The following is a 14,903-nucleotide window of genomic DNA, read 5'->3' as shown; positions in this document are numbered from 1 at the left end:
TAAGCACAGTCAGGCGGTGGTAGCACACGCCCTTAACCCAATCACATGGCAGGCAGAGTCTCTGTGTGGTCAAGGACGCAGCCAAGTGTGGTGATAGGAGCCTTTAATCCCAGTAGCAACCATAGAGACCTGAAGGTCTGTATAGACAGGCAGTGATGATGACGTCATGTGGCTGGGCTTAGAGCCACTGAGAAGGCAGAACAGGAAAGCAATAAAAGCAGTTTAGGCAGGAAGAAGCTCTCCTGTGTGGGAAACTACAGCTTGGTGGTAAGCTAAAGGGTAGTCAGTGGTTCTTCGCTAATTCTCAGATCTCTTCAGCTATTACCCCTGTATTTGGCTCTGTGTTTCTTATTTACTAAGACTGTTTTGAATTTTGTCTACACACTTTATATAACCAAATATACCCCAAGTCCTACCAGTATGCATTGGAGATTAAAAGACATTTTACACCCTTTGCACAAGGTAAAACTTTGAGTGTGTGTTCTGCACACACTACACATTATGATGGGGAAGACTGACATTTCAAGTGCTGGACAACACAGCTTTCATTTGTCCAGACGAGATCAGTCCCCAGACACACAACTCTCCTCAGGGTCCCCCCAGTCTTCTCTGTGTAAAGGTCTGGGCAATTGGCTCAGAAGCCAGCTGCTCTGAAGGCCTTTTCCTTCTCCTTCACGCTGTCTTGGGGAGGCTGGGCTTCAGTCGGCTCCCTCACTTCCTGTCTGGGATCTCCGGCACGGCAGAGCGGGTGGCTCACTTTGGACTCCATCTATTTGCTTTGAAGCCAGCACTTTATTTTTAACATTCTGCTTCAATCAAGTGCAGGACTTATTTCTGACAATAGGATGCTCACGCTCACTTTCAACAGCCTAAGTAAATCTGAGACATTATCTAACTCACTTTAGCCTTTCAAAGTAATGACTAGCTCTTTAAAAATTAATCTCCCCAGATATTTAAAAACTCTTTAAGAACCACAAGTCTCGATGAACAATTTTAATATGATTATCAATTCAAAAAATAGGAAACATCTATGTGAAAAACTCGATGACCTGTGTTGGAGGCCCAAGACCCACACGATGGAAGGAGAAACCAACTCCTGCGAGCTGTCCTCCGATGTACACACACACATCAAAGCAGGAGAGCACAACACACACGCATGCACACACATACAATAAACGTAGGAAGGAAGGAGGGGGGAGGGAGGGAGAGGAGAAGTGGGAGGGAGGAAGGGAGAGGAGGAAGGAAGTGGGAGGAGGAAGGAAGTGGGAGGAAGGAAGGGACCGTGTAGGCTGAGGAAGGAAAGGTTAGTTGATAGAGTGCTCACTCGTGTGTGAGAGAGAGAGGTGAGGGGTGGGTTTTTGTTTCTACAAAGGTAGTCTGCCCAGTAAGGCCTTAAATTCCAGGAATGCCCAACCTATTACGCTAACCTTTTCATCTCTCCCCATGACAGGACTTGTTTACTGAAAAGGCCTGGCTGCATTCCCTGAATCCTGACCCCTCGCCCTTTCCTACACTCCCTTCGCCTGACTCTTTTAAAAGCAGCCGATTTCGAAAGACCGTGAGTCAGACCCCAGCCAATGGGGAAAAGACAGTCAGCACCTGAGTTAGAGTCAAACCCAAGCGAACGCCGAACTTTCTGCCCCAGTGCGCTCAGGCTTGCCAGCCAGGTTTGGTTTCTGCCCCACCCTTCTTCAAAAAGAACTGCTTGTCCAGCTCCTTTTATTCACTCCACATGTTCCTTTGTGCACCACAATTCTTCTTGGTTTCTCTCATAACATAAATCTCCAGGTTCAATCCCCAGCACTGCATAAAAACCCCAGTCCTCAAGGTCATCCTTGGCTACATGGTGAGTTCAAAGCTGGCCTGGGCCACAGAGGTGCTGTCAGAAATAAAGGAGGGAGATGGAGGAGGAAAGAAAGGGAAGGAGGGAAGGAAAGGGGAGGGAGGGAGGAGGAGGGAAGGAAGGGAGGGAGGGAAGGAGGGAGGGTGGAAGGGAGGGAAGGAGGGAGGGAGGGAGGGAGAGTGGGAGGGAGGGAGGGAGGGGAGAAGAGAATTTGAGAGGCCAAAGATAAGATCAAATTGGGATGTAGCGCCACTTGCCTATGAAAACAGAATCAGGGAAGCAGAAGGAAGAGGTCAGGAGTCTGAGGGAAGTGGAGGGACAGGTTTGAAGCCCCCTGGGTTACACAGCAAGACTGGGTCTCAAACAACCAAACCAAAACAAGTGAGCAAAACCCCTTCAATACAAACAAACAAAAACCCCAAACAAAACAGGAGAGCAATAAACAAATTTGAATTTTTAAATTGTTTTAAATGACCATGAATCAATATTTTCTCATAAGATGGTAAAACCAATCAGTTCCTAACTATACCTTTAATTCTTCACAATACTTACCTATTAAGGCTGTGGTAAAGCGATTCAGGGAGAGAGGTTCTAAATACATTGGTCCTTCATAGGCAGACTCCAGTTCACTCCTGACATAGTCCCTGAAGAAAAACAATAAGAAGGTACTGCATGAGGGAGAGGCAGTTCAGTCCCCAACTCTCAGAAAACCCAGGTGACCGCTTCTCTTTCGACATACAAGACAGACTTAAAGATAAAGAATTACATACAGGCGAACCCTTTATCGCATCTTTCATGCAGTGGGAACAGACTCTGCAGAGGTGAATGAACCTGACTCTACTGAGATGGATCCTGAAGATGTATTTTGTAGGAGTTCTCTTTTTCCCATCACCTTACTCAATTTTTGACACCCAGTTTAAAAAAAAAAAAAAAAAAAAACAATGGAGACATCCTCTCTCAAAACTAAGAAACAGAAAACGTCTAATGACAGACAGTCCAGGCAATTCTACATCGCCTCGCTTCCGTCAGCACCTCTGTCTTAATTCCTCCAAGGTCTGCCCCCAACTATTCCATTAGTTATACAGAAAACAACAAACTAGCTAGCTAGAAAGCTAGAAAGCTGCTTCCCAGCAGGAAAATCCTTCACAGCCTTTCTTTCAAATCTACAACGGATCTATGATAAGAAATGTAACACCCAAGAAAAATATCTAAGAAGAGAAAAATGTAATACCGACATTTTAAAGGGTTTTCTTTTTATCTATGTGTGGGTTTGTGGACACTGAGTGCAGTGCCTGTGGAGGCCAGAAGATGGCATCAGACTCTCTGGAGCTGGAGTTAAAGGTAGGGGTGAGACACCCAATGTGGGTCCCCAGCAAGAGTGCCCAATCGTAACGGTTGAGCCATCTCTCCAGCCCCAGCACCAACATTTCTAAAGAAGTACCACATCGTATCAAACCCACCTGTCCAAATGTAATCCTTCAGTATGGGACAAATAACAAGCTTTTCACTCATGTAAGAACTGTTTACACTTGGAAAATATAGGCTGGAAGCACAAAAGGGGAGCACCTTAACCATCTGGTAAGCCAAGTGGGACTGTGTCAAGAGAGCCAGCCGAATTTTTATATCGAAGAAGGAAAGTTTGTGGGAAAATAATTCTTCCCTGTTTTCCCAACTGTTGAATACCTTATTTACTGTACTTTAAAATACTTTCAATGTTTTTAATATTTTTGAACACACTCAAACTCTGTATTTACGTTTTCCATGAAATTACTTCTTGTTAGGCACTCGGGTTGAATTCCTTCAGCACAGCACAGTCAGCTCGGAATGAGCTTTACATAACCACGTAGTACAGGGCTGACAGAAACTCAAAATCTAAAACTTGTTTTTTGTTTTTTTTTTTAAAGAATAGGAACAGTTTAGGGAATATTTAAAAAGGCATCGCCTAAATGTGCAGGCCGTGAAGCAACTGACCCTTCTCGCCTTCTGATGACTGTCTCTAACATGACTCCTCACATTTACAGAAGCAAACCAGAGTCTCAAGAGAGAAGCTCTTAGTCAGCGTTTGTCAACCAGCAACAACTGTCTAAGGGACACTTGTCATGCTGGCTTTCCCACCTGGGGAAGGAGGAGAGGGCAGGGCTGGTGCCTGCTGGGTAAAGACAAAGTAGCATTCTACAGTGTGAGTGAGCGCCCATTTTGATGTAAACAGGCACAGATGGGATCTTTGCAAATAACACACACAGTTCTGACTGCTATGGCTAACCATCAAGGTGACAACTTTACACAGTTCATCAACACTCACAGCACCTCTGAAAGGACACTAAAGCAACGTTCTATCTAAAAGAGAAACGACTGAGTCCTGGCACTGCCAGGTCCTCAAGCCCAACTCTCTCCTTGTGGCCACAGCAGTCTGTACACAGGTCCAGTTCAACAGGGGACAGGGGACCCCACAGACAGAAAGCAGACTACGAGTTACCAAGGCCTGGGGAAGTGGGGGAGGGCAGGGGCGAGTGTAGGGATATGAACGTAACTGCCCATAGTTTTAAAGGGCAATTTGTCACAGCCTAGACTCACCTAAAATGGCAGTCTCAGTTAAGGACTTGTCTAGAACAGACTGGCCTGTGGGCATGTCTGTGGGAGACTGTCCCAACAGATGACTGGGAAGACCCATCCTGGACGAGGCAGCAGCATTTCAGGGGCGGCTGGGGCTCAGGAAGGAAGCGAGCAAGGGTCCATGAGTTTGTCCTCTCTGCTCGTGTGGGGACGCGCTGCTTTGCGCTGCTGCCTGGACTTCCCCAGGCAGGGGACTATAGCCTAGCAAAGCAACCCCCTTCCCTCCCAGGGCTTTTTATCAGGATATTGCAACACGGCAAGAAAAATGGAAGGAGGGCACTGCCTGAGGAATCCTGGGTTTATGTTGAGGTAATGAGAATGTCTGGGGATTACGTAAGGTAAGGAGGCACATGGGTGCGTTCTGCCACGTGACTGTCACATCAACAGAAAGGCAGTGTCAGCACACGAGGCTCCCAGGGCCTGGGTCCCAGGAGCTCAAATCCAGGAGGCTGTGGAGACTGTGGAGCGGAGAGCCCTGTAGGATTTGTCACTGTATCGCCCACATTTTATAGTACAACTGCAGACTCAACATCAGCTTCCAGAATCTTTAGAACATCTGACTGCGCTGTCCCGGAATGTCAGGGGCTCAGCACTACCTGAAAGCTTTCTTTCAGTTCGCCCTCTTAAAAGCTTCACTTTGTCTTTGACGTTTCACATCTTAAATTCTAATACTGTATGACAAAACCTCTAAGGAGACGCTGGGACACAACTCAGCAGTAGAATGTTTGTCTAAGCAGCTCGGAAAATCTGTAACCCAAACGGAAACCATTGTATCAGTAGGCTTCCAGAACCCTGCTGGGCTGGAAGCAACACTACTCTCACAATTAGTTATCACGACTGTCCGAAATGCTGTAATAACAATACAAATGCTGTGACCGTTTCAAACTTCGGGAAAACTGAATTCTTAAGGTCGTGGCTCTATAAAAATGACCTCTCTCACCCTCTACACCACCAGGTTCCTTTCCTTCTAAGCGATTCTGTCTGCCTTTTACCTCAGTGTAAGTAACACTTGTTACTCCTCTCTTTACAAGGTATTAACTATAAAAGCCAATTCCATACTACACTCCTTGCCTCTTAACCTTTTCTTCTAGACCTTTTCATTACTTTCCTTCTTTCTCATGCTCTGCATGTGCATTACTCCACACAGTTAAGGCCTCTAAGCGAGGTCTTTATCCCAGGAGACAATCAGCCTTAGGGTCACCACAACACCCTGACCGAGTGTCGTGTCCCGTCGTCCGTCCCCCCCCCCCCCCGTGCCCGCTCTGCCATCTTCTAGGACCCTGCGCACGTCTCTCTCCAAATGCTGCCATCTTCACTGTTCCAACCTAATCCCTAATCTCAGCCACCCTCCTCCAGGAACCAGCATCCTTCCTAGTCGCTCTGCCTCCCTTCACCTTCATCAGTCTGTCTTCTGAGGACAGGCCCTCAGCATCCATCTAAGAGGCCAGGCCCAAAAGCAGGTAAGACTCCTTTGGAGGACCAGCTGAACTAAGCTGAGCTTGTCAGAAGTGAAACTGACTGACGAGAGGCCTCACTTCACAGGAAACGACTATGCAGATACTCTTCTGCTAGATCAGCCCTGCACCCCAAGTGCAGGACTAAAACAAGGATTCGGGCTAACAAACATCTCCAAGGCCAACTCACATGCACCTTCAGTGCATCTCAGACTGATGACAAGAGGCTCCTGCTTCAGTGAGTTCTAACTTACAACATCAAGAGGGAGATGAGGGGAATGAGGGAGACTGGGAATGAGGGAGGAGGGGGAATGAAGAGGGAAAGGGGTGGAGAAGGGGAAAGCGGGAAAGAGAGCTGGGAAAATGGCTGGGTGCATGAAGCACGGCCATGCAAGCCTGAGGAATGGGGCTCACAGCAGAGTTAGACAGTCAGGGGACCAACTCTAACCCCAGGCAGAGAGGGTGCACAACACACTGGCGAACCAGAATGGCCATAAATGGAGAGTTCTATGTTCAGCCCAAGCCTCTGATGTGGTGAATAAAAGCAAAGAGCAACGGAAGAAGACACCTGGTGTCAACACACTTGCCTGCATGTGCATCCAACACACACGTGCCCAGGAGTTCTAGTTTACACTCTGTGACCATCTGAAGATGCTCAGATGAGCTGGTCAGGAGGGACATTACCACGTTCTAATATGGAAAGTGTAAGATGACAAGGCACTAAGCAAGCCAGATGCCAGCACTCCCGCCGTCCTTCGGGGAAGCCAAGAGTCTTTTCCTCCATTGACCTTTTAGATTTCTGTAACGTGTGCAATGCTAAGAGTGAACCTAAGTACTACAAAACCAAACCCTGGGACAATGTTCTCTAGTCCTCTGTGGGTGCCTCTTCACTTTCAACTGGAACTTTTTTTGGGGGGGGGGAGACAAAGAATGTGTGAGATGCACAAGGAAGCCCTCAAAGACACCTTGAAACTGGGAAAAATCTTGCTATAAAGTAGTATGTAAGCCATTAAAAATAAATGAACAGTAACAACCAAAACTAACAAACCCAGGGAGCTTAGCACTCTGGCTAGTGACTAAATCCTTTATGCTACAGCCTCTTAAGCAGTCTGACGTGGTACTTGAACATCTCGGGAACAATCTGTACACTCTGGCCACTTACAGGAAGCTTTCAAAAGATGCTCATTTCATAGAACAAGGAAGGGAGCTCCAAGTCCTTGCAATAATAACAAATAAAAAGTTCCCATACAAGAGCTCCCACTCAGATATTCAAGCACCTGCATTTAAGCACCTAATGTGTACACACACACACACACACACACACACACACACACACACACACACACACACACGACTGCAGTGTCAGCACTGGGCTAGTGACTGAGCTGTTCATGTACCCAGGTGAATTTTAACTGTTTTGATTCCTGCTTTTCTCTCTGCTCCTTTCTGCCCTCCTAGATAGATATTCAGTGCTTGGGTTTAGTAATGAGGGAGAAAATGCCAAAAGCTGGCCAAGTTTATTACTGTCAACACTTCTAGTGTATCTACAACAAAGTTCTACTTCACAATCCCTTCACAGAACAGCTCTCAGGTAAGGGCAGTTCAGGTCCCAGGGGGCTCATGGTGACGTCTAGGGACACATTTTGGCTGTGAGAGTGCTTGGGAGGAGGTGCTACTTGCATCTAGTGGGTAGAGACCCAGGACAGTCTCCACAACAGAGATTGAACATGTCTAAAGTGCTACTATTCCCAGGACAGACACGCCCTGACCTACCTTTCGAATTAGAGAGCTCTGTGTAGAATATTTGTGTTTTACATATAGTTTTTTATCTTACAAAATATATATTCTTGGGACTGTTTTATATTTGAAAGCAAACCTCTATACCTATGCAGCCAGGACAAAAATCATATATTTTCCCTTTTGAAAACCCTTTCTAGTGGGGACTTAATTAAGGTCACATATAAAATCAGTGTGTTGCCGGGCAGTGGTGGCACACTCCTTTAATATTAGCACTCGGAAGGCAGAGCCAGGTGGATCTCTGTGAGTTCAAGGCCAAGGCTACCAAGTGAGTTCCAGGAAAGGCGCAAAGCTACACAGAGAAACCCTGTCTCAAATAAAATAAAATAAAATCAGTGTGTTAATTCATAAACCTAACAATAAACCTGAAATTAAGAATACTAAAGTTTAGCTTTTTTTTAGAAAAGCACATAATTATAGATATGAATCATGACCACAAGCTTACAGGAACATGCATGGTTTAGTGCTGGACTGTCTCTATTTTAAAGTGGTAATGATTCTGGGATATATATTAACTACATCATTGCATGTGAAAAGCAGAGTTCAATAATTTTTAAAATCAAGAAAGATGGTATTTTAAAATTTTAAATAGACTAGTACTAAGAAATATTTTTTATTACACTCAGGACTGCTGAGATGGCTCAGTGGGTAAAGGTACTTGCCACCAAGCTTGACGATCTGAGTTCAAATGCAGATGGTGAAAGGAGAGAATCAATTCCCAAAGTTATCCTCTGACTTCTACATGTATATCATGGTGAATCACACACACAGACATACACATACACACACACACACACACACACACACACACAGCATAAATAAATGGCAAGATTTTTAATTATTTGTATTGTACTGAGTGATATGATGGAGTTTTGAATATTTAATTTTTCTATACTACAAACTGTGTCTACAGTCAAATTTCAAACAAGTTTCTACTCACAGACACTCATCAGCATGATATAAATAATTAAAAAATAAACAGAAACCCAGCTTTCCAAGTGTTTATAAAATTTTCAAGTTAGAAAATTAATATTGATAAATATCTTCTACAGCCAGTTTCTGAAGTAGCAATTTAATTATCGAGATTAAGGACACTGTGTCATGTCCTTCTGGGTGGGAGACTTAACCTTGAATGGCTAAGCCATTTCTCCAGCCCAGATACTGTGTCTTATGTAGCAGTGAAGGAGATAAATTATCTACAAAAATGTCTGGTAAGGAACCTGTACCCAGAATATATACAGAGTTCCCACAACTCAGTAACAGTAAAGACAATCCAATCAAACAATTGGCAAAGGACCTGAGTAAACATTTTTCCAGATAAGATTTATAAATGGTAAATGAAAAGACTCTCAACATCATTAGCCAAGAGAGAAATGAAAAGCCAAAGACTAATGAACTGTCAGCTCACACACACAGTGGAGGCTCCACAATGAAGTGTTTGTTGGCAAGGGTGTGGGGAAACTGAGACTCGTGCTGCTGGCAGAAATGCAGGACAGTGCAGTCACTTGAAAAAGCCAGCTCTGCAGTTCTCAAAAAGGTGAAATTAGGAGACTGTACAGCCTAGCAATCCTACTCTGAGCTCTGTGCCCAAGAGAAATAAAAACCAGCACACAGATACAGATGTTCACGGGGTAAGAGGCCCCAAGTAGAATGACCTAGTGCCCATGCATGGGCAGTGACAGAACTAGAACCACAGTTCATTGGTAGAGGGTGCATCCAAAGTCCTGGGTTAGATGCCCATCATTGCACCACCATCCCCCAAAAAGGACAGGAAGCGGGGAGAGACAGGTAAGGAGGAGGAAAAGGATGTGTCAAAATACTGCAATATGAATCAACTTGTTAAAATCAAAGAAAACTTGGCACCAAAGACCATGCTTGTACAGTTCAGGATAAATTAATCAAAAGAGACAAAATAAGGGCTAAGGAGTAAGATCACTTGCAGCAAAAGCCTGGGAATCAGAATCGGAATCTCCAGCACCCACATAAAAATGAAGACATGGCCGTGAATGTCCTGTAATCCTAGCATTGCAGGGATAGAGACAAGCTGTTCCCAGCTCACCAGCCAGCCAACCTAGCCGAGCCCATGTCAAGGCAGAGTGGTAGACCAGGACACCTAATGCCTTGGTCTCTGCTCATGAGAGAGAGACAGAGAGAGAGAGAGGAGTTAGTTTTGTATAATAAGGCCTAGGGATAAAGGTCCAGGGGCTTATGGGAAATGAGGAGTACCAAGATCTCTTAGGGGGACAGGAAAAGTCTAACATCCATTGTGGCCATAGTTTGCATAACTCTGCAAAAGCATCATGAGCTACTGAACTGAGCTGCAGACCTTAAAGGGATGTGTGAACGCTGTGTGAAGCCACAGGTGAACCAAAATGTAAAACCATTTTTTAAATTTGGTTATTAAGATGACATTGTAATATTGGAAAGTAGTAAATGAAGTGACCTGCAATTTTAATGTGTCACTATTTTTAAAGTAGAGACATGAACACTGTATCTTAAAATACAGTATATTCAGACATGGGTATTTATTAAATGTGACATGTCACAGGCAGTTTGAGGGCGGCACATCTTTGCTAACCTTTTATGAGGAAGGAGCAGACAGTGAATTACACTGAAGGAAAACACTGAAATATGTCCTATCTTCAAAGTCACTCGACAGAACGAAACAAAAACAAAAAACAAGGAGCCCTCTACGACCGGCACTGTCTGTTGCTTCAAAGCATTAGCTTGCGACAGCAGCACACTCACTGAGCCCACGAACTTGACCACTACCGTTTTCTTCCTATTAATCATGTGCCTCCCTACAAGAAGCAAGGCAAGTCTGGACCACCCCTCCCTGAGGTCTGCGGGCCCAAGATTCCATCTGCAGGTCCCCAAGTGACCCAGGAAGATAAATTGCTCTTGCCCACTATAAAATGTTCAAAATTTTTTTAGTATTTGGTATGTTTTAACTTTCTAATGATGAAAACAAACACTAAACATTGAAAATAAAAAATCCTTATGCTAAAACTAAATACTTGCCATTGTCACACCCTAAAAGGGCTTTTTCTTATACCCTCGAATCTGTTCTGGGTCATGTCGTCCCCCCCACCTCTTATATAACAGGATTTTGCCCCATTTAGGAATGGGTGGATTGGTAATACCGAAGATAAAAATAGAATTACATGTTTTAGGCCGTCACTACACCATTAAACCATGTGCAAATACTCATGATTTTTACCCAAGATTACGACTGTAATAAAAACAACAGTTTTGATAGGTCTACCCTGAATTTTGAGCTCTTCTGGACTGCCCTCTCTAAAGGCCAGAATGTACCACAGATTGCGCTACCATTTCAAGAGTCACTTTAAAAGACTAATAGCACAAGAAAATCCTCACAAAACGCAACATGGCCAATCTTAAAAGAATGGTAGTTGAACTTTGGTGAGCCTTCACTGTCTGCCAGAATTGTGCTAAGAAATCCAGACTCTTCACTTGACTCTTATCACTGTCCTTTAAGATTGTCATCACACTTCCTTAGGTGTGGAAACTAAGGCTTATCTTTCCAGTGACACACCAGTTTCAAAGTAGTGAAGTAAGCTGCAATTTAAATGTATCTATGCATCTAGCCACCCAGCCTTCCACCTAAGAATGAACTACACGCCTGCAGGTGTCGAGGCATTCATTTGTACACTGAAATGGTGACTCCAGAGCCCTGGATGGGACTTTTGTTTACTAAAATTCTTTGCTAAGTATTTTATTGTTTAGAATGAGTAGTGAAGTATCTCCACCCTGAGCATGAACCAATGCCATGAACAGGATGTAGCTTGAAGCTGACAGTGCTGTGTGAGGTCACCATGTTGCTCTCCCTGCTACAGGAAATAACTGGAAGCTGTTTCCACAGAATGCCTGGGAACATGATGCAGGGCCCAAAGTGACCAAGGTGACTCTATCCACTTGAGGAACCAAGCTAGGACCAGACTTTAAGTTCCAGATTGTATGACTGGGCACCACAGGGCAGTAAAAGTGACAGAAGTGAGATGTGCACAAGCCCTCCAGGGGCCATTCTGTCTAAGCAGGGAGGGACAGGGAAGACAACTGGCAGAGGAGGGTGAAGAAACAACCTGAGGGATGTGAGGAGTAGATACTGCTGACGAGGGCGAGGACGCTGCATTCTCCAGGAGGGGCAGAAGCAAGCGGCAGCTCAGCTATTTATTACTCTGACTCCTTTGTATCCAGAGAACCACAGGGAAAGCTGGGCAACCAGCTGACAGAGCTATGTAATTTCAGGTAACTGTCACTGCCCAAAACTTTCTGCATTTCCATAAAATCTGTCTACAATGAACACTGCAATTTTATAACCAGAAAAAATTATAACTTTTACTATTTATAAAAATCAATTCAGTTTTAGCCATGTAACATGAGACTTCTAGATTCAACTTCAAGCCTCCATTAAAATGTGTAGGGCCTGCACTATACCGAAGACCACTGCCAAATCTCCTTAGAATTCAGAGTCTATTTCCTTGCAGTAAGTAGATGTCAACAAAAAGTTGTAAAATTTAAGTTTCAAAAGAAATTATACCTCAAAATATGCTTCAGATTCAACTACATTTTAACATTTTTATCCAAAGGCAGGAAGCTTATATACTATGGCAGACTGCAGCTTTAACATTTTAGTCTCAAAGACACAATGAGTCCCAAGTCACTGATGGATTCTACATTTCTGCAGCTTAACACTGATTCTCAATGAAGACAGGGCTGGCCAAGGAGAGGAGAATTAATCTGCTTTTCACGGTCTGAAGAAATCCTGTTCTTGGGTAATACAGAGAAGTTCATCTTTCAATATAACTGGAAGGCCTGTTTCCTGTTGTTGTTGTTTTTTTTTTTTTTTTTTCAAAACAGAATCCCAAAATAATTCCAGCTATTAATCTTCAATGATAATATCTATAGAAAAAACAACTATCATAAAATCTGATTTTGAAACCAACTGTGATTGATGGTTATCTTGGCTGTCCATTGCTTTCTTGATCAGATTATTTGAGGTGGAAAGAGCCACCCTAAAAATGGGCCATTACCTTCTGCAAGCCCAGATACAAGGACATGGAAGAAGAAATGTTGCTTTTTGCCCATTTCCCCTCATGCTCGCAAGTCCATCTACACTGCAGCTCCAGCACCCTCCACAGATATTAGAGCCAACTTTTTGGGGCTTTCAATGTAGACTGAAAACCAGCAGCCATTGTTGGACTACCTCGCTGCATCCTGTGTAAGCCAATCTAACAAATTTCCTTTATTATAAAAATTCATTCTATCAGCTCTGTTCCTTTAGCAGGTCTTGACTAGTAATCTACTAAAGCCATAGCTTTGTAACAGTGTTCATGAGAAACACTGTATTGACATTTAAAAACAGAAAAAACAACTTTCAACTCAATCTTACATTCTAAAACGGGGGTTGCAGCCTTACCTGGATATCTGATGTCCGGCATAGAGGAGCAGGGCAGTCAAAAAATATAAATAAAGCTGAACCAAATGCTGCCTGGGCAAGGTGAGTAGCACAACACTTAAGACGTAACCTGCAGCAGAGACATAAATACAAATCATTGCACTTTTGTCTCCCAGTTAGTTATTCTAGAGATAAGTTGAAATAAATTATTTTCTAAGTAGCTATTAACGAATGGGGTTTTCTTTTTAATTTGACTACCAAGGTTCATTCAGTTCAAAAATATCACTGTAGATTTTTACAACTGGAAATAGCATCTGTAACCTCTTACATCATCTTTCTACTAATAATTAGATGCAGCACACAAGGGTACAACGTGACCCCTCTCATTGCCCCTTTCCTCCACGCCTCCTTCCCCGTTTTATACCAATCCTCTCATATCTCTCTGGACTCGTAGGAGCTGCCCCTTCAGACTTTTCCATCTACAGAAGCCCCCGTCTCTCCAACATCTTCCCATCATCAGTTCACCTACCCAACAAAGGTCCTCAAAACACATTCAAGGGCTCCTCCCCATCCCAAAGGGAAAACCCATGTTTCTCTTCACAGCAATCCCTGTTGTAGAATATTCCTTTACACTGTGTCAAAATGTGTCCCTATGATTGGTTTAATAAAGAGCTGAATGGCCAATAGCTAGACAGGAAGAGGTTAGGTAGGACTTCTGGGGACAGAGAGGTCTTAGGGAAGAAGAAAGGCAGAGTTGCCAGCCAGACACAGAGGAAGCAGGACATTCAGGAGGAGAAGTAAAAGCCATGTGACAGCACATAGATTAATAGAAATGGGTTAATTTAAGTTACAAGAGCTAGTTAAAAACAAGCCTAAGCTAAGGCCAAGCTTTCATAATAAGTCTCTATGTCATGATTTGGGGGCTGGTAGTTCAAATTTCCCCTTGTCGATTAACTTTTCACTCCATTTGTACCCAACGCTTTTCTTTTCTTTCTTTCTTTCTTTCTTTTTTTTTTTTTTGTCTTTTGTTTGTTTGTCTGTTTTGTTTGTTTTTGTTTTTTCAAGACAGGGTTTCTCTGTGTAGCTTTGCGCCTTTCCTGGAACTCACTTGGTAGCCCAGGCTGGCCTTGAACTCACAGAGTTCTGCCTGGCTCTGCCTCCCGAGTGCTGGGATTATTTTCTAATCATCTATTTAGCCCTTTCTCTGCTATAAAATCGTTTTTTACCTTTCTCCTCTATAACTAAGAAACCAATCAGCATCCAAGACAGAACCCTTTGGCTATCCTGTCATCTTTTATCTGAGACACTGATCTCCTCTTGACCTCTCAGTTCCCTTCCGTTTTTTCTTTTGCCTTCTTCAGTGAATGTTGGAAATGTGGTCCCTAAACAACCGTTCTCTCTATGGAGCTATAAAGGATTTGGCACAGTCACTTTTGCTGTGAATATTGATACCCCTTTCCAGATAAAATACCCATAAATAATTCTCCGACTCCTTCTGTGTATGGAAACAAACAAACAACAACCAAAAACCCACTTCTTATTCCAAATGGACATCCAACATCACAGAAAGCTTGAGATGGAGCCCATTTATGTGTTCATATAATCAGCTCTTCGCCTACTCCTGACCAGGTAGCACAACCTCTTCCAATCTGGAAACCCTAATCACTAAACTTACAACTTGGTTTCGAGTAAACATGCTTCAGAACTATTCATTCTGTGAAATTAACCAAACAACCTTAACTAAGGTTGATAACGATGAAGCTGAGCCAACGATAAT

General features: G+C 43.6%; 1 protein-coding gene across 5 annotated transcripts in view; it reads right to left on the bottom strand.

Moving 5' to 3' along the window:
- Positions 1 to 14,903, bottom strand: part of Rnf145 (ring finger protein 145) — a 47,584-nt gene that overhangs the window by 20,513 nt on the left and 12,168 nt on the right. For all 5 annotated transcript variants that reach the window (XM_028864260.2, XM_028864262.2, XM_028864261.2 and 2 more), the window contains exons 3-4: positions 13,148 to 13,256; positions 2,396 to 2,487 (exon numbers count right to left, since the gene is read on the bottom strand). In XM_028864260.2, the coding sequence (XP_028720093.1) occupies positions 2,396 to 2,487; positions 13,148 to 13,256 (201 nt within the window). The remainder of the gene's footprint in view (positions 1 to 2,395; positions 2,488 to 13,147; positions 13,257 to 14,903) is intronic.

The sequence above is a fragment of the Peromyscus leucopus genome, chromosome 8b (assembly GCF_004664715.2).
Source record: "Peromyscus leucopus breed LL Stock chromosome 8b, UCI_PerLeu_2.1, whole genome shotgun sequence".
Taxonomy (NCBI): domain Eukaryota; kingdom Metazoa; phylum Chordata; class Mammalia; order Rodentia; family Cricetidae; genus Peromyscus; species Peromyscus leucopus.
Note: the sequence above shows the minus strand (reverse complement) of the source record. Positions and strands in the feature narration are given on the sequence as shown.